This window comes from Notechis scutatus, chromosome 1 (assembly GCF_049901735.1).
Source record: "Notechis scutatus isolate UNSWTSFEM ecotype Mainland chromosome 1, rNotScu1.2, whole genome shotgun sequence".
In the NCBI taxonomy this organism is placed as follows: Eukaryota; Metazoa; Chordata; class Lepidosauria; order Squamata; family Elapidae; genus Notechis; species Notechis scutatus.
The window spans coordinates 273,231,830-273,252,266 of NC_142009.1; the positions used below are offsets into that span (position 1 = coordinate 273,231,830).

The following is a 20,437-nucleotide window of genomic DNA, read 5'->3' on the forward strand; positions in this document are numbered from 1 at the left end:
AGTTTTGGAACACAACACCCGAGATATAATGATTGTGGAGAAGAAAAAAGTGTGGATTGTCGACATGGCCATACCTGTTGACAGCAGAATTGACAAGAAACAACTTGAAGAAATCACCAGATATCAGGACTTGAGAATCGAACTGCAGAGACTCTGGCATAAACCAGTGCAGGTGGTTCCAGTGGTACTTGGCACACTGGGTGCTGTGTCTAAAGACTAGGCAAGCACATGAAAACAATTGGTGCTGACAAAATCATCATTGGTCAGCTGCAGAAGGCCACCTTACTGGGATCTGCTCGCATAATCCGCCCATACATCACACAGTCCTAAATACTTGGGAAGTGTTCGACTAGTGATTTGTGATACAAAACCCATCATAGTTTTCTTGTTTGCTGTGTACACTGATGTTTTTTGTGAATATAATAATAATAATAATAATAATAATAATAATAATAATAATAATAATAATAATAATAAACCCCATTCCTCTCAGCAACAACACACACTCAAACCCGCCATTTAAATGGCTCCATCCCATTCCTCTGGCGAAACCATGTCTTCAGGGTCTTATGAAAGAGTATCAGAATGGGGGCCAGCCTAATTTTTGGAGGAATAATGTTCCAGAGTCACTATGGAGAAGGACCTTCTTCTGGCTCCAGACAGATTTACCTCCTTAAAGGATAGGACCCGCAGGTCCTTTTTGTACAGGTATTCAATACCATCATTCAGGAAGGTCTTCCAACTAAACTAAATCAGCTAGCCATGCCTGACCACACCTGTAAGTGGATCATAAACTTTCTAAGAGACAGGAAGCAGCAGGTGAAGCTAGGCAAACTCACATCAGATACCTTTACAATTAGCACAGGGGGTCCCCAGGTTTGTGTGCTCTCTCCACTTCTCTTCTCTCTTATATACCAATGACTGCATCTCAAAGGATCCCTCTGTTAAAGTACTGCGGTTTGAAGATGATGCAATAGTGATTAGTCTCATTTTAATGAAAAGAAGGACTAGGGGCGACATGATAGCAGTGTTCCGATATCTCAGGGGCTGCCACAAAGAAGAGGGAGTCAAGCTATTCTCCAAAACACCTGAGGGCAGGACAAGAAGCAATGGGTGGAAACTAATCAAGGAGAGAAGCAACCTAGAACTAAGGAGAATTTTTTTGACAGTCAGAACAATTAACCAGTGGAACAACTTGCCTTCAGAAGTTGTGAATTCTCCAACACTGGAAGTTTTTAAGAAGAGATTGGACAACCATTTGTCTGAAGTGGTGTAGGGTTTCCTACCTGAGAAGGAGATTGGACTAGAAGACCTCCATGGTCCCTTCCAACTCTGTTATTCTAATCTATTGTATTCTATTCATTTGAGACAACACCAAATCTGCATTCATATGGGAGGATGAACAACTAGTTTTGTGGTGCAGCCAGAACAATCTTGAACTGAACACACTCAAAACTGTAGAAATGATGGATTTTAGGAGAATCCCTCCTATACTACCACCTCTTACAATACTAGACAACATAGTATGAACAGTAGAGACCTTCAATTTTCTAAGTTCTCTAATATCTCAAGACTTAAAATGGACACATCAAACATGCCAAAAAGCACAAGGAGCGCCCACCCAAAAACCCCCCCCCCCCCCCCCCCCCCACCCCCGGGGGCCCCCCACCCCCCAACCAAAAAACACCACCCCCACCAAACAGCCCGCCCCCCACAAACCCCCCCCCGCTTCCTTCCACAGCCAACCCCCCCCCCCCCCCCCCCCCCCCCCCCCCCCCCCCCCCCCCCCCCCCCCCCCCCCCCCCCAAAGCACAAGTTTCTTTACCAAACCCAGAACCAAGGACAGTTTTCCTCCATGCCATCACTCTGCTAAACAACTAATTCTCACACTGTCAAACAATTTAGTAAGGCTATACTACTATTATTATTCTCATCTTTTCTATTACCTATCTCTTTATCTTCTTATGACTATAACTTGTTGCTTGTATCTTACAATTTATATTGTTTTATTAGTATCCTAGTACGATTTATGTTGATTTCTTATTTAGTAGCCTATGACTATCACTAAGCGTTGTATCTTAGGATTTATGATGAACATATTTTTATGATGACTATGATCATATTTTATCACTTGTTGCTTGTATGTACACTGAGAGCTTATGCACCACAGACAAATTCTTTGTGTGTCCAGTCATACTTGGTAAATAAAGAATTCTATTCTATTCTATTCTATTCTATTCTATTCTATTCTATTCTATTCTATTCTATTCTATTCTATTCTTCTATTCCTTTCCTCTCCACTCTAATGGATCAGCTGGATGTGATCAGCAAGAGATAGTTGCTCAGATAACCTGGTCCCAAGCATGTAAGGTTATAAAGGTGACAACCAGCACTTGAATTGCACCTGGAAGCAAATTGGCAAGCAATGCAGCTCCTGCAGGAGACATCAAGGTTTGTACAAAACCATGCGGGCTGCTACATTTTGAACCAACTGGGACTTCCAGATGCTTTTCAAGGACAGCCCCATGTAGAGTGCAATAGTCAAGATAGGTGACTAAAGCATGAGTGACCGTGAATAGGGATTGTTGGACCAGGAAAGGGTGTAACTGGTGCACAACTCGCAGTTGTACAAAGGCCCTCCTGGCTACAACTGTACCTACTCTTCGAGCAGGAGTTGCAAGTCCAGGAGAACCCCCAGATTATACAGTGGTCTGTTTGGAGCAGAGCTATCCCATCCAAGACCAAAGATAATTGTCCATGGACCAAATAGCCCCAACCCAGAGCCACTTTGATCTTGCAGGGTTCAGTTTCAACCTGTTGTTCCCCATCCAGCCCCTAACAGCTTCCAGGTACTATACAAGGGAGGTCATGATATCATTTAACTCACCATGGGCTGAGACATATACCTGGATATCATCAGCATATTGATGATATCTCAGCCCATGTTGATAGATGATCTCACCCAATAGATTAATGTAGATATTAAATAATAACAGAGAGAGTAAATCCTGCAAGGCAGTGCCCAAGGGTTTGACCTCTTGCGTCCAATTAATACTGAGAGTAGCCACAGAGGAAGGAAGTGAACCAGAAGAGCACAAAGCTCCCAACTCTCAACCCCTGAAGCTGCTTCAGAAGGATACCATTGGAAGCTGCTGAGAGGTCAAATAAAAAAGAATTGATGCACTATCCCCATCCTGCTCCAGTCAGAAATCACCAAAAAGTCTGACCAATGCCATTTCAGTCCCATATCCAGGCCCAAACACTAACTGGTAGAGGTCAAGATAATCTATTTCATCCAGAAACCTCTGGAACTGCCACACAATTATCTTCTCAACAAGCTTCCCCAAAATGGGAAAATTGGAGACAGATCAGAAATTATCCAACAGAGTGAATCCAGTGATGATTTTTTTTTTTAAAAAAAGGTGGTCCAATGCCTTCTTAAAGTGCTGGAGCACTACCCCATCCTATAAGGAAGTATTAATCACTGCCAGAATCTACTCACATTTCACCTTCCAGGAAGCTTTCACAAGCCAGGAGACACATGAGTCTAAAACAAAAGTGCTTGTGTGCATACACCCTATGAACCTGTCCCTCAAGAACAACAGGGTAAAACAGCTCCCAGCGCTCCAGGAGCCTCCACTGGACCAGCAACCACGCCAGCGTCTAACAAGGAACAAAATTGAGTGATGTTGTCTTCTAGAAAATCCACCAATTCCTCAGTGCGACCCTTCAGGTAACCTCAAGTCTCCTCCTTCCCCAGGAGGTGACAGCTCACCTTAAAGAGGGCCGCTGATAAATTATCTACAGATGCAATTAGTGTGGGGAAATATTTACACTTTGCCACAAGGTAGGCCTTAGTAGCAGCTCTTACCCATGTTTGGTCAAGTTCACCCCTTGTCTTCTGCCAGCTGTGCTCTAGATGTCTTTTCATCCATCTCAGTTCCTCTGTATACCATAGAGTTCACAGAGATCTACAGGTGAGGAGAGGGTACATGTGCGCAATCTGATCTGGAGTCTCAGTCACCTTCCTATTCCAAACAGTAACTAAGAGCTTCGCAGAACTGCACAGCAGATCTGCAATTATAGCCCCCCCGTTTCTTCTGGAACCCATCTGGATCCATTAGTCATTGGAGGCAGATCAATCTAACAGGTCCTTCCTCCTGCCGGGGTTGGGGGTACAGTTCTTGAGAAACTCATTGCCACAAGACAGTAATCTGACCATGTCAGGGGGACCAAAGACAGCTCCATCCACTCCAAGTCACATAGGCATTGCTCCAGGGGTGGGATTCTACCGGTTCCCTCCAGTTCTATACAGCCGGATGTTATGATTCTCAGTTCGGAGAACCGGCAAATCATGCCCCTTCCCCTCCAGGCCACTTACCTCTGATGAGGCTGGAGCCTGGAGCAAGAATCCCTTTCTCTCCCCCACCCGCTCCCCCTATCCTATTTGGAAAATATTGAGTTTTGTTGTTGCTGATGATGTCCTCCGTGGTTCCTAAATGAGGTAGATCTAGTGGGAAGTGGCTGGTGTGTGCGCGCATGTGAATTTAAGCCTCCTTCCTATAAAATCCATTCAGAAAACGAAGGAGCAGATATTGTTTAATTCTGCTTCAGCTCAGATTGCTGAGAGAGAAAGTATTTATTTATTTTTATTTATTTATTTGATTTGCCAATTGTTTACAAGATAATAAGTATATGTATACATAGTTTGAATACATGAAATGGGTTCATAAAGAATAAGAGAAACAATTAGAAACAATAGTAGTTTAAAAGTATTATTTAATTGACTGATTCATTGGCACAGCATTTCTTGTAGCACTGAGTTGCTTGCCTTTTAAAGTCCAGCGCTGAAGCCCAAGAGTGCTGGATTTCAAAATAAAAGCCAAGGAGCTCAGTGCTACAAGGAGAAGTTCCAGGAAGTGTTGTTGGAGCTGAACCGGGCTTTCAAGCATTTTGAAGTAGCCTGGAGCAAGTATCCCTTGGTGGGAGTGGACTTTAATATCTTTAAAGCTGTGTCCTTGTGATGAAGGGGCAGTTTATATTACATTTTATAGATTAATCCCCCAGTAGAAAATAGGTAACATGATCCATTTGAGGTCAATCCATGCATTTAGTGATGATGATGAGGAGGAGGAGGCAATATTAAATCAGAGCCTTGGTACAAGGGGCAATCCAGTAGAAGTGCCTTGATGGTTCTGTCCAAGCAGAGACAGGAGCGTGGTAAGTATGGGATCTTACTAAATCAATTCATACAGAGATACAATGCTCAGTATCTTTAAAGTTGGTAATTCTTTCATGTTACTGACTTGGGAGTAATCAAATGATCAGGTCTCATGCTGCCTGAGGTATTCTGGGAATTGAAGTCCACATGCCTTAAAGTTGCTAAGCTTGAAAAACATCAGAAGTACAACTTCTTGTGAGCCTGGGTTATTTTCCTGCATTTTGGGAATAAGGAAATTATCCTATGTGCCTGGTGCAGAGATGCAGCTGAAATTTAGTTAGATGATAATTGGAAGGTTAAAGCCGCAGATACTCTTTGACTTACAACTATTTGTTTAGCCTCCATTTAAAGTTACAACAGCACTGAAAAAAATGACTTATATTCCCCACCCCAGGGACGGACAGAGAAAGAGAGAGAGACAGAGGGAGGGAGGGAAAGAGAGAGAGACCAAGAGAGACAGAGAAATGGGGCGGGGGGGGGGAGAGAGAAGAGACACATACAGATAGAGAGAAAGAAAGAGGGAGGGAGGAAAAGAGAGAGAGAAGACACAGAGAGAGAGACAGGGAGGAAGGGAGAGAGAGAGACGAGAGAGAGAGAGGAGAGAGAGAGGGGAAAAAAGAGATGAGAAAGGGGGAGAAAGAGAGAGAGAGAGACAGAGAGAGAGAGATACCTATTTAAAAGAAAATAGAAAAATGGCTCTTTGAGTGTTTAAGGTTGCAGACTCCGGGTCAGGCAAACACCATGGTCATTAAGTGAACCTTGTGGTCATTAAGCAAACACTGTGGTTGTTAAACAAGTCCATTTTCCCCAATGGGCATTTCTAACCAGAAACCAGAAGGAATTGTTGGAAACTGGCAAAAAAAAAACATAGAAAACCTTAGTCACAAGACTGTGTGGGATGTTGTAACTGATCCTAAGTGTGTGTGTGTGCGCGCGCGCACGCGCGCATGACTGTCAAAACACCAAAAAAAGGTCAAGTAGCTCTAGGGAGGTCAGTCATAGATTAGAACACTTGCTAAGCAGCTGGCCATTAAGTGAGGACCACTTATATTTGGTTTGTTAGTCACATGGCCACCTAGCCATGCCTACCCCAGTTACATGACCACCTAGCCACACACACCCAGTCACATGACCACCAAACCATGCCCAGTCAGCAAGCCATGCCCACCCAGTCACATGACCACCAAGCCACACCTACAGATCAGGCCACGCCCACAGAACCAGTTTTTTAAAAATTTGAATCCCACCCCTGCATTGCTCCAACAAGTACACAAAATCAAATGTGTGACCTCTATTCCTAGTCAGGCCATGGATAACCTGGGACTGGCCCATGAGAGTCATGGTTTCCATGAAATCCTACTCCAACTCCATCCCCTGGATTGGCAGGTTAAAGATCCCCAGAAATGTAAGCCCAGGTAGGGAAGCTGTTGGTACAGTAGCAGGAATCCCACCTAATCCCTTGAGCCCAACCTAGGAAAAAGAGTCTCACATACGGGCACTTGTGGAAGCATGACCCAGAGATTGTCTGATAACAACAGTAATACCCACTCCCTGGCCCTAAGGTCTAGGCTAGTGCCATTGCTCAATAACAACTGGGAAGATTTCTGAGAGGAGAACCTCTCCCTCTGATCAGGTAAGTAAGGCTGAGTGCAAGGGGGTAGAATACAAAATTAAATACTGAGCTCATGTACACCATAAGTACATCCCTTGCCTCCTGTGTCTCCTGTTAGCTGAAACCCCTGAAATAAACTCAGCTCCAAGTGATCACAGCACACAGAAGGCAGTTAACTGAGATCCAAAGGGGGAGTCCAGGGAAGCCACACAGTCATAAATCATGCACCTCCTCTTCTCCGTCTCACCTTCCAGTTGCCCCTTTCAAATCTCTCTGTTCTTCAGTCTCTTGGCCATTCTGATTCTCCACTTAGGGTGTTTTGGAGAGCCTTAGTTGATTTATATGCTATGATGATATGTTGTTCTTATACTAGTCAGTGATAGCAGAGCACCAGGTTAGCAGCAATCAACACCCAGGTAAGCAGCGATTAAACCACACTAAATAAACATTGAACATATAATCTCATTAGAGCCTTTAGCAAAATTGTTGAAATTGACCTGAATCAACACCATGACATTTTTTTTTTAAAGTGTATTGTTATTTAGATGAAAAGCTTGGCTTCACTGTTAACAAAAATACCAGGACCACATACCTGAAAAACTTTTAGAAAATATGCAGGTTGAGATCTTGTGGGATTTTAAAATATGGAGCAATATTTGGAAGTGTTAATTTATTCAATTTGACACGTCTGACTGCAAACATCCCCACCCACCCTACTGTAACTTCAGGATTCAGAAGCCTTCACTTAGAATGTACCCAATCTAAACTCTGTTGAAATTCACCGTATGAATAATCGTCATGATTGTCATTATCATCATCATTGTTTGATTATTTTCCTGTGATGGTTGGGTTGTGTCAGGTCGCTTAAATCCCTATCAGGACATTGCCATTCTAGTGGGGAGGGATGTATGCTCCATTTACAGCCTCTTTCCTGTCTCCAGCTTTCATGTCGCTTTGATGTACTTGCTTGGGAAAGGGCAGTGGGAGGGAACTGCCTGAGGCGATCTGTTGTGTCTCTGAAGAAGCGACCAGAACGGTGTCTGAGAACAACCTTTCTCAGCTCAAGTTCTCAAAACAACTTCACACCTGTGGATTGACTCGACATATAGGAGGGCTTTTTTCAATGTTTGGGCGGGAAACTCAGATCCTGCCCTGCTATCCTTGCTATCACTTTTCCTCAATAAAAGTTTGAAATAATGCTTGTTTCAAGACTTCTGGTTTCTTCAGGAGAGAGGAAAGGCAAGTCCTTACAGGTTGTGAATTGGTGCAACTGAGCATTGTTGTACAGTTCTTTATGCATCTACTCCAAACTCCCTCATAAAACAAAACCATGTGTATAAATATCCTTTGTTCATCTGTTCCTCAGATCTGTGGCTTTTCACCATCAACTTGAATAATTTTCAAAAATTTTAGAGGGAAATTTCCACAAGAGTGTGAGGTGGAAAAGAATCCACAAAGATTAAGGAACTAATTATTACAAAATGTTTATCTCTTAGTCCCTTGAAGAGAGGTTTCTTAATCCACAGTTCCTTCTAGAGAATTTCAGTAGAAAAGATTGGAAGCAAATCCTAAGGCTGTCACACATCCACTTGCCCAGATGTTCATGCACCAGCCCGTAACAAGAATAAACTGGCAAGTACTAGGACTGATACTAAATTTCCATTTCACCCTCCATCTTTTCATGTCCAGGAATAGCTGGTCTAGGTTACTGGTTATGTGAACTAGTTTACTGACAGTACCAACTTTGTATCATCCACTTCTGCTTCACCCAAATGTTAGATGAGTGAGCTTCCTCCATGCATTCAACATGCTTTTTAAATATGCAGAATGACATGTTAGTCTTTCTCATATATTTGAATAATCTTCATGGATAGCATCTTTGCCATTTCTCAAAATAAATAAGTGGAAAGTAGAACCAGAACATCTTTTCCCTCTTGAAAGCTGCACAGAAGGAAGGAAGGAAGGAAGGAAGGAAGGAAGGAAGGAAGGAAGGAAGGAAGGAAGGAAGGAAGGAAGGAAGGAAGGAAGGAAGGAAGGAGCAACATGTCTCCATTTATGTTTTGAGTTACCATTAGAAATTGACTGATTCTTCTGAATAGGAGCTAGAGGAAGAATTGTTGATAAATGAATGAAGGGAATCTTCTACCAGCTTATGAATATCAGGAGAGGGAGTCTATGAGAGTTGCTTTATATGAATATATGTTGTGTTCTCTTCCCCTCTCCCTCTTATATGTTGCATGTGTATTTTCTGCTATGTATGAGGAAGTGATAGCTGGGTACACACACTGATGGCACAGAGAACTAAAATTTCCCATGAAAACATAAATAACTTTGTTTTATTCCAAACAGATCAATCTTAGTAGAACTGATGAGAAACAGAGGACCATGCTGGAGATGTCTTTCTCAATAGTCACTGAGTGGCTTCAAAATACTGAACATCCATAATAATTTCATCAATAATTTACTAGGGCACAGTTAGAGAAGTGTTGGTGTGCAATGCTATGATGGCAGCCCATATTATCTGTCATCAACAATGCCTCTTGATCTTTCTTTGACATCCAATGTACTGTTGATTATAGCCAGCTACTAGTTTAGATGCTTGATTTTCAAGGCGATCCCTAAGAATTATTTTTCATTGCAAATCAGAAATTTCCTCAACTCATTCTCAAAGAACATGGTTTGCCTATATTGGAGGGTTTCTTCACCTTCAAAGAAGCCAGATTTTTCAAATGGGTATGTGTCTGGGACACACCTTTAAAATATTGAATTTTCAAATTTCTTTGTTTTTCAAATTGACTATTAAAACTTCCTTTGCTTATGCTGGAGGCATTGTGGATTCTTAGCAAGGGTGAGTTATACTGGTGTTCCTTCATCTTTTGATTTTGTAGCGTGGACTCTTCCCTGAAATTATCTTAATTGAATTCTTTGTTCATCCTTGAAACAGATAATCAAGAAAACACAAACAATTATGAGACCAAACGCAGAGAGTATTCCAGCTACAATGGAGATTTTCATATTACCTTCAGACTGCACTCTAACTGGAGGTGGCCCACTGTCTATGCTACCTCCGTAGCCTTTATTTCTGCAGTCTGGAGGGGCCCATCCAACATCACAGTGACAGTGTTTGAGGGTGTTACAAACTCCTCGACTGTGGCACATTGCTACATTACAGTCATATTTCAGAATGGACACATCGACACAACTACCCTCAATACACATCGTATTATTGCCACAAGGAATACCGTCTCTCACTGCTCCAATATCATTCACCTTCATCCCCGTGTGGTAGTCAGTGCCCCAGCATTGATTAACTCCAGTGGAAGTGTGAATTATTGTACTGTGATCCTCCAAAGAAGGCATCTCTATATCTTTACACTGGATACGGCCACACAGGCTGTCCCCAGTATCGCATTTCTTGTAAATGCCATGTTTAAGGCCACAGTTGCCAAAGCGGTCACCTTTATTATTTACTTGTCTGAAGCAAACTTCAGAAGCGACTGTTGCTCCTCTACCAAATATCATTTTGCACTGCATATCATGAGTCGTGCAGTTCCCATGATAACAATACACGCCATCATTGCACACGGCACCATCTTGCACATGCACATCGTCTGGACAGTGCTCTGAAGTCCCATTGCAATATTCAGGAAGATCACAACTGCTAATCTTCTCTCGGCAAACAGTTCCACGTTGACGATATTGGCAGTTAGCACAGCACAGTCCAAAGGCACAAACAGCCTCTGGGCGCAACATACAATTAGCTTGACAGCAGGGATCTAACTTGCATTGTGTTTCTGACCCACAGTCACACTGCTCTCCGTTTTCCACTCTTTTGTTACCGCAGAATTTAAAAATAAAAGTTGGGCTAGTGTCTGGTGGGACAAATAAACAGTCACGGTTTCTATAGCGGAAATAATAATTATAACTGCAGTTACTAAATTTATCAGTCTCTGCTGCAAATGGTGCCATAATGCATTTAGGTTTTCCACAATAACAAAAATTTTCATCATGTTTCATTCCAAGAACGTGTCCAAGTTCATGGGCAAATATTTCAGAAATCAAAAACAAACTGGAAGTTCTATATGATTCGATAGAACTTGCCCAGTGAGTGTCACATATAGTTCCAACATGTGCAAGTCCTGCTACTCTCCCAAAATTCTTATATGCAAATAAGTGACCAACATCATTTTCTAAAATGTGAATAAGGTGGTTACTTCTCCAAATATTGAACAATGAAAGTGTGCTACTTGATGAAGAAGTAATGTTTATGGGGTTATTTTTTGACCAGATGATTAATCCTGCTATTGACAAATGAATAGAAAGTGAATCGTAGAATGAATTTGCAGTGTGGACAATATCTAGAACTCTCAGCGTAATAAAAGATTCGTTTCTGTTAAACTGCAAATATCGTTCGTGATCAATCACAATTGCTACATTAACATATCTTGTATGTGGCCACCAGGATTTACCAAAAACGTCTTTGTTTGCAAGAGTCTCTGTTTCAGGAATTATGTACTGTTGATGGCTCTGCTCTTCCTCTCCTACTCCACAAGTCATCCGGAGAGCCCCTTCCTCTACTTCTAACCGAAACACCACGTGTTGAAAGGTAGAAGATTCCTGGACTGGTTCAATTTCATAGGTCTTATTTTCAATTTGCAAGAGACCTCTCAGTCCTCCTGAACATGTACTGAGGGTGACCCGAGAAGAGGACTTTCTCTGAATAAATCCATGGTAGTAACAGTCATCCTTGATAAATGGATGATCTACCTGGAGATCTCCTGCTGTATCATAGGTGAAGACAGGAAAGACCTTAGGGATGAAGCTCCTTCTTTGCCTGAGGAACACCACAAGGGGACTTCCTTCAATGTGCAGGAGGTAGCTCACATGCTGGGGTTCTTCTTGCCCATACTTGGGGGACAGCTTCCTTGGGGTGATCACATCATAAGAGGCATATCTGAAGCCTTGAGGAGCTTCCTGTCTAGAAGCTGCATTTTGGATTGTCTTAGACAATATGATACACAACAGTGACAGAACAGTACTCATTTTCACAGAACGAGGGTAGGAAATGACCCTATTCTAAGAAAGGAATCTCAACAGGGATGGGTCTAGCAAAATTAAGTTTGTTTGTGTGTGTGAGTGAGAGACGTTGGGAGAGGCATAAATGTTTGAAAATGAGGATTCTGTACATAGCAACAGAAAATGCAATAGACTTTGGAATGTGGGCGGAGTTTGAAGAATCAAATATAGAATAAAAAAGCAAAGCAGGCTTCCAGTTTGCTAGCCTTCGGCGGCGGCAGCAATCCGCAATCGTGCGCGGTTCCTGCTGCGCTCGCCGCTGGAGTGCCCCCGATCCAGCTGGATTTGGGGGCTAATAGTTACCCCGTAGAGATGACTGAAGACAGGGGAGATCCAGCAGGGGTTCAATACCAGGTTTGTATCATCCACTCCTCCTTCAGCCAACATAGTAGATGAGTGATCTTCTTCCAGCCATCCATGGTTTTTTAAAATTTGCATAAAACGTGTTAGTCTTTCTATATATCAGACCCATCTTTGCGGAGAGCATTCCTGTCATTCCCCAGAATAGATAAGGGGTAAAATGGGAGAGGAAAGTAGCGTGGCGCTTCTTTTCCCTCTTGGAATCTGGAGAAATGTTAGATTGCAACACCACCAAATTCAACACAGTACCAGTTTAGATAGGGCAGCCATAGGCTATAACAAGGGTGTCAAACTGGTGCCTGTAGGCTGAAGGTGTCACATGCAGGCCACACCCACCCCAGCTCTGTGAATGGAAAATATGCCACGTACGAGTTTGACACCCGTGGGCTATAATGTTAAAACAAAAAGAAATCATCTTCTGGGTCGCTTATTTTCATTTCATTGACTTAGTGTGATATGTTTTGGATATGACAACCTGTTTCTCCACAATTTAAGAATACCTGAATAGAGCATAATGCAGTTAAGGACTGGCAATTAAAACTAGTAGTATTGGGATCATGGTCACCAGAGAATCACAAGGAAAACCACCAGGTGAGTAACATAACGATGGATTAAGCAATGGATCAACTGCGGGACTTTCTTCCTTGTTAATAGTCCAGCTCTCTGACCAAAATTGGCCATCCTTAGAAGCAAAAGGGAAGGATTGCCATTAAGGTGGGGAAGGGAGAGAGAGCCACACTTGGGTTCTCCCCATTTATGTGGTGCATTTTTTGGAATAACTTACCTGTAGCAAGTGTCTTATTGGTGTCCTGAAAAGAAAAGAAAAGAAAAGAAAAAGGAAGGAAGAAGCAACATGGCTCCATTTCTTTGTTGAGGTACCATTAAAAATTTACCAATTTTGACTTCTGGGTGGGACCCTTTTACCTGATGAAGAGCAGCAAGAGAGGGAGACTATGAGAGTTTGTTCATTTGAATGTGTTTCCCTCTCTCTCTGTCTCTCTGTCTCTCTCTGTCTCTCTCTCTCTCTCTGTGTGTGTTTTGCAGTGTGTGAGCAAGTGATAATTGGGTACACTGATGACACATAGCTATTTTTTCCAGGGGCAGGAAAACTCAAAGAACATTTTATTTAAAAGAGATAAAACATACTGGAATTGATGAGAAAAGTTATAAGCTAATAAAAAAGAGAACCATATTGGACAAGTCTTTCTCCAATTGTCACTGAGTAGCTTCTCAATACTGAATGTCCATAATAATTTCATCAATAATCGTACTAGAACAAAGTTAGAGAACGGCAGGTGTAGTGCTATGTTCACAGCCCAAATTATCTATAATCAACAATGCCTCTTAATCTTTCTTTGAGATCCAATGCTGGTAAGCCAGCTACTAGTTGAGGTATCTTCAGTTCAGATGTTTCATTTTCAAGGCTTTCCTGGAGAGTTATTTTTCATTACAAATCAGAGATTTCCTTAACACATTCTCACAGAACTCTAGTTTGCATTGAAATTTCAAATTTCTTTGTTTTTAAAATTGACTATTAATTCCTCTGTGGGTGCATTGTGGATTCTTACCAAGGGTGAGTTACACTGGTGCTCCTTCATCTTTTGATTTTGTAGCGTGGACCCTTTCCTGAAATTTTCCAAATCGGATTCTTAGTCCATTTTTGACCCAGATAACCAGGCCAGTAGGAACAATTATGAGACAAAAAACGCAGACTATTGCAGCTACAGCTATGATTTTTATATCAGCTTTAGCCTGTACGGAAACTGGAGGTGGCCCACTGTCTATGCTACCTCCGTAGCCTCTATTTCTGCAGTCTGGAGGGGCCCATCCAACATCACAGTGACAGTGTTTGAGAGTGTTACAAACTCCCCGATTGTGGCACATTGTGACATTACAGTCGTATTTCAAAATGGACACATCAGCACAACTACCCTCAATACACATCGTATTATTGCCACAAGGAGTACCATCTTTCACTGCTCCAATATCATTCACCTTCATCCCCGTGTGGTAGTCAGTGCCCCAGCATTGACTAACTCCGGTGGAAGTGTGAATTATTGTACTGTGATCCTCCAAAGAAGGCATCTCTATATCTTTACACTGGATACGGCCACACAGGCTATCCCCAGTATCGCATTTCTTGTAAATGCCATGTTTAAGGCCACAGTTGCCAAAGCGATCACCTTTATTATTTACTTGTCTGAAGCAAACTTCAGAAGCAACTGTTGCTCCACTACCGAATATCATTTTGCACTGCATATCATGAGTCATGCAGTTCCCATGATAACAATACACGCCATCATTGCACACGGCACCATCTTGCACATGCACATCTTCTGGACAGTGCTCTGAAGTCCCATTGCAATATTCAGGAAGATCACAACTGCTAATCTTCTCTCGGCAAACAGTTCCACGTTGACGATATTGGCAGTTAGCACAGCACAGTCCAAAGGCACAAACAGCTGCAGGGCGCAACATACAATTAGCTTGACAGCAGGGATCTGACTTGCATTGTGTTTCTGACCCACAGTCACACTGCTCTCCCTTTTCCACTCTTTTGTTACCGCAGAATTCAAACTTAAATGTTGTGTTAGTGTCTGGTGGGACAAGTAAGCAGCCACGGTTTCTATAGCGGAAATAATCATTATAACTGCAGTTACTAAATTTATCAGTCTCTGCTGCAAATTCTGCCATAATGCACTCAGCTTTTCCACAATAACAATATTTTTCATCATGCTTCATTCCAAGAATGTGTCCCACTTCATGGGCAAATACTTCAGAAACCAAATACAAACTGGAACTCCTATATGACTCGATAGAACTTGCCCAGTGAGTGTCACATATAGTTCCAAGAAAGGCAAATCCTACATGTACTCCAAAATGCTGATATGCAAATAAGTGACCAGCATCATTCTTTAAAATTTTAACCAGATGGTTTCTTCTCCAAATATTAAACAATGAAAGTGTGCTACCTGATGAAGAAGTAATGTTTATGGGGTTGTTTTGGGACCAGATCACTAAGCCTGCTATTGACAAATGAATAGAAAGTGAATCGTAGAATGAATTTGCATTGTGGACAATATCTAGAACTCTCAGCGTAATAAAAGATTCGTTTCTGTTAAACTGCAAATATCGTTCGTGATCAATCACAATTGCTACCTTAACATATCTTGTATGTGGCCACCAGGATTTACCAAAAACGTCTTTGTTTGCAAGATTCTCTGTTTCAGGAATTATGTCCTGTTGATGGCTCTGCTCTTCCTCTCCTACTCCACAAGTCATCCGGAGAGCCCCTTCCTCTACTTCTAACCGAAACACGACGTGTTGAAAGGTAGAAGATTCCTGGACTGGTTCAATTTCATAGGTCTTATTTTCAATTTGCAAGAGACCTCTCAGTCCTCCTGAACATGTACTGAGGGTGACCCGAGAAGAGGACTTTCTCTGAATAAATCCATGGTAGTAACAGTCATCCTTGATAAATGGATGATCTACCTGGAGATCTCCTGCTGTATCATAGGTGAAGACAGGAAAGACCTTAGGGATGAAGTTCCTTCTTTGCCTGAGGAACACCACAAGGGGACTTCCTTCAATGTGCAGGAGGTAGCTCACATGCTGGGGTTCTTCTTGCCCATACTTGGGGGACAGCTTCCTTGGGATGATCACATCGTAAGAGGCATATCTGAAGCCTTGAGGAGCTTCCTGTCTAGAAGCTGCATTTTGGATTGTCTTAGACAATATGATACACAACAGTGACAGAACAGTACTCATTTTCACAGAACGAGGGTAGGAAATGACCCTATTCTAAGAAAGGAATCTCAACAGGGATGGGTCTAGCAAAATTAAGTTTGTTTGTGTGTGTGAGTGAGAGACGTTGGGAGAGGCATAAACGTTTGAAAATGAGGATTCTGTACATAGCAACAGAAAATGCAATAGATTTTGGAATGTGGGCGGAGTTTGAAAAATCAGATATAGTATAGAAAAGCAAAGCACTATTTATGAAATGTTATTATGATGACTCGTTATTTAATTACTTGAAGTTACCAGGATAACTCCAAACATCTTGATTACTGTTTGTATTCCACTGTTGTATAATTTATCTAGGATAAATAAGCTGAATATTTTTTCTGGTTGGCTGAAGGTGTGAATTGAAGTTGATTAGTTCAAGTGAAGTACCTATCATACTAGAAGATGTGTACCTTTATAACAGCTGAAAACCAATAACCTGCTGAACTTTCTGATTTCTAATTCAAGGTATTGTGATTTTTCCTCCAAACACAAAGGTCATTTTTAGCTATAAAAAGTATTGAGGCTTTCTACATACCAAATGGCTCAACCTTTGCCTTAAGAATTTTCCATGTTATTCAATTGAGGAGACAGAAAAACAGACAAGTAGTCAGACAGGGAAACAGGCAAGCAAAGTTAGTCAGTCAGTCAGACAGACAGACAGACACACAGAGAGAAGCCTGTCAGTCTAGGTAATCTCAGATCTTCATATCTAAGATGGGACCACAATCTACGAGCAAAACATCAAATTTATATTTGCTATTTAGTTCTGAATACCTGAGTATGAAGAATCATGAAACCACTGAAAGTTCATTCAAGTTTTCAAAGCTTTAAACAGAAGCTCTGCATAGTGGAAGATATCAATAAATATGAATTTATTGCCTAATCTGTTGATGTAGCAATAGGTAGGAATGATCCTTGAAATGATTGACAGTAACAAACAGAAGGTTTGGGAATGGAAGTTGTATGGGGACTACAGAAAACAATTCCAATACTCAAAATATATTTTGTTTTTCAAATATTTTCCCCTAAAGTTTGTACCTGATGAAATTTATAGGTATTGTGGCATGAAAATGTATTAAGGACACAAGCTTGCATTCTTAGCACAAAAACCCTACTCATAAGGCTGATCAGACTGAACTCTTCATTTTTGAAAGGGTAGAGCAAAATACAAGAAAGAGGGGGGGAAAGTGGCAAAAGTATGTATCATGTTAAGGTCTTGGGATTTAAGAGCCAATCAGCAGTGAGCTGATGCAATATAGGCTGATGCAACAAGAATGAATCAGCATTGTATGGGTATTTCCCTTTAAGACTGGGGATGGGTTCTACTCCTTTAAGAGGTATTTATATAAAGGCAGCCATTAGAGGGCGTATCTTCTCTCCTTGTGTCTGGTATACATTGCAGAAGTTTTCAGTGTAAAGAAGAAAGATTGCTTTTAAGTTATTTTGCCTACCACGTATGTGTCTGTATATAACTGTTGTATATAAACCACTGTTAAATGTCTAAGTCTGTGTGCTTCATTTTGCTCCTGGGTTGTCTCATAATAGTAGTCACGCTGCAAATGCTCTGACATATCATGTATAAAATAATGTAGTTTTGAGCTACATGAAATAGCAACAAGAAGTATAATTGTCCTGTTCAACAAAGAGTGCATTGGATACTAAACATTCTATATCGCTCATGTTGAGTGAGGTGAAAAGCCTACTAAAATTAGATTCCAAAACTGAGTGTTTTGCTCTCTTTGTTTCTTAACTTCTTGATGTGTGTGTTGATGGTTGACTTGTCCGAATACCAAGTATGCGAGAATTTCCTTGCACTTTGGGATTTAACTTGGTCAAGGATGCTGATCGTTTCCCCATTCAAATTATGGATGAGTCCATCTCTGTGTTATGGGATTTAGGAGTTTCATCTCACTGCTACCGTGTTTCTCCAACAATACGCCCACCCAATAGGAAGGTCCAGCATGTTTTATAGGCATGAGGTGAAATTAAGTCCCGCCTCCAAAATTTAGGCCTATTTAAAGCATGCAAAATGGGGGGAAAGGGGGGGAACTTGTTGTTAGGAGCAGCCCGCAGGCAGACTCGCCTCGCCACCAGGCCATGCCTAATGGCTGATCATGGTGGAGCGCTCCCTACCCCCGCCAAGCGCCTTTGCTGCACACCTGGGTATGGTGCTGGCTGCAGGGTGGGTCAGCGAGCAGGCGGCGGTGGCATGGATGTCCATGGGGCGCTCTAGGTGAGGGTGTGTGTGTGTGGGGGGGAAATTAAGTCACTCCCGAAAAGACGGCCTAGCCATTTTTTCAGGGGTCAAAAAAAAAATAAGGCCCAGCCTTATTTTCTGAGAAGCACGGTAGTTAGTTTTCATGGATGTGGCATGCTAGTCATCTACTGTCTATCCTACCTAGTGGCTGTTACAGTCCTTACTCTGTATATTGTAGATGACACCTGTTTTTTCTTGTTTTGGGGCTACGCCTGGTTCAGCAAACTGGTAGTTTTGACAACCAGCTGATTCTGCCCCACCCCGCCCCGCCCCTCCCAGGAGTCCCCAGGCAGCCCATTTTGAATCTCAGGTACATGTTGAGCCCAGGGAGTTGGTAAACGGACTACCCAGTGGTTCATAGAAGGCAAAAATGGGACTATTTACAGCCTCCAGAGAACCTCCAGAGTCTGGGGAGGCTCTTTTTGCCGACCTGGAGGCTCAAGAAAAGCCTCCGGAGCCTGGGGAGGGTGAACAATGGGCCTTTTAGAAGTTAGAAAAGTCCAGAAATGGGCCCGTTTCCAGCCTCCAGAGCTTGGGGAGGCCATTTTCACCCTCACAGAGGAAACCTGCCAGAGCCCGGGGAGAACGAAAATGCCCCCTCCATTGTGGTGTAGGAGGCCGACTAGGCCATGCTCAGCATAGCTATGCCTACCCACCAACAGGGCAGAGAACTGGGTGCTGAATCCCACCCCTGCTTAACGGTAAAGGTTCCTCCGCACATGCATGCTAGTCATTTCCAGCTCTAGGGGGTGGTGCTCATCTCTCTTTTTAAGCCAAAAAGCCAGCGCTGTCCAAAGACGTCTCCTCGTGGTCATGTGGGTGGCATGACTACACGTTGAAGGTGCACAGAACGCTGTTACCTTTCCACCAGAGTGGTCCCTATTTTTCTACTTGCATTTTTTAATGTGCTTTCGAATTGCTAGATTGGCAGAAGCTGGGACAAGTAACGGGAGCTCACTTTATTATAAGGCGCTAGGGATTCAAACTGCTGAACTGCTGACCTTCTGATCGACAAGCTCAGCGTCTTAGTCACTGAGCCACCGTGTCCCTTAGGTGGCTTACAGTCAAATAAATAATGCATAAAAATAAATAAATAAATTAGTAACCCTCCCCCATCCTTCTCAGGCACTACACACACTATCCCTCAGTGATTACTCACACTAAACCAGCCATTTAAAGGGCTCCATCCCATTCTTCATTCCCCAAACCTGCTGGTGAAACCACATCTTGAGGGCCCTACAAAAGAGTTTCAGAGTAGGGGCCAGTCTAATTTCTGGAAGGATAATGTTCCAGGGAGAGGGAGCCACTAGGTAGAAGGCCCTTTTTTAAAGCAGGACCTGCCACATTGCTTTCCTCCATACTTTAGTGGGTCAGCTGGATGTGATCAGCAAGAGACAGCCACTCAGATAACCTGGTCCCAAGCATGACGGGCTTTAAAGGTGACAACCAGCACCTTGAATTGCACCTGGAATCAAATTGGCAAACAATGCAGCTCCCATGGGAGAGGTGACACATGTGCATGTAGAGGTCCACGCAAAACCATGTGGACGCCTTCATTTTGAATCAACTGGAGCTTCCAGGTGCTTTTCAAGGGCAGTCCCATGTAGAGCACATTGCAATAGTCAAGACAAGTGACTAAGGCATGAGTGATAGTGAAAAGGGATTGTTGGTCCAGGAAAGGGGTGTAATTGGTCCACAACTCGCAGTTGCAAAGTGTGACAAAATGGTAGTTGAGTACACTGTTGACACCGGGAGTTAATATTTACTGTGGGGTAAAAATCTAAGCAGCCTTTTATTTAAAACAGAGCAATCATAGTAGAACAGATGAGAAAAGTTGTAACTGAATAACACAGAGGATAACGCTGGAGACCTTAGACATGAAGTTCCTTCTTTGCCTGAGAAATACCACATGGGGACTTCCTTCAATGTGCAGGATGTAGCTCACATGCAGGGGTTCTCCTTGCCCATGCTTGGGAGACAGCTTCTTTGGGATGATCATGGCGTAAGAGGCATATCTGAAGCCGTGAGGAGCTGGTTGTCTAGAAGCTGCATTTTGGATGATCTTAAGCAATTTCAAAATGAAGCATGACAGACAGGCATTCATTTTCGCAGAATGAGGGTAGAC

At 42.5% G+C, this 20,437-nt stretch overlaps 1 protein-coding gene and 1 pseudogene across 1 annotated transcript; both read right to left on the reverse strand.

The window, feature by feature from the left end:
* Window positions 1-9,686: 9,686 nt before the first annotated feature.
* LOC148133380 (disintegrin and metalloproteinase domain-containing protein 20-like) lies at window positions 9,687-11,876 on the reverse strand (annotated as a pseudogene).
* Window positions 11,877-13,847: 1,971 nt separating this feature from the next.
* Window positions 13,848-16,037, reverse strand: LOC148133381 (disintegrin and metalloproteinase domain-containing protein 20-like). Its single transcript, XM_087954142.1, has one exon. The coding sequence runs from the start codon at window positions 16,035-16,037 to the stop codon at window positions 13,848-13,850; it is 2,190 nt and encodes a 729-aa protein (XP_087810268.1).
* Between the last annotated feature and the right edge of the window lie 4,400 nt (window positions 16,038-20,437).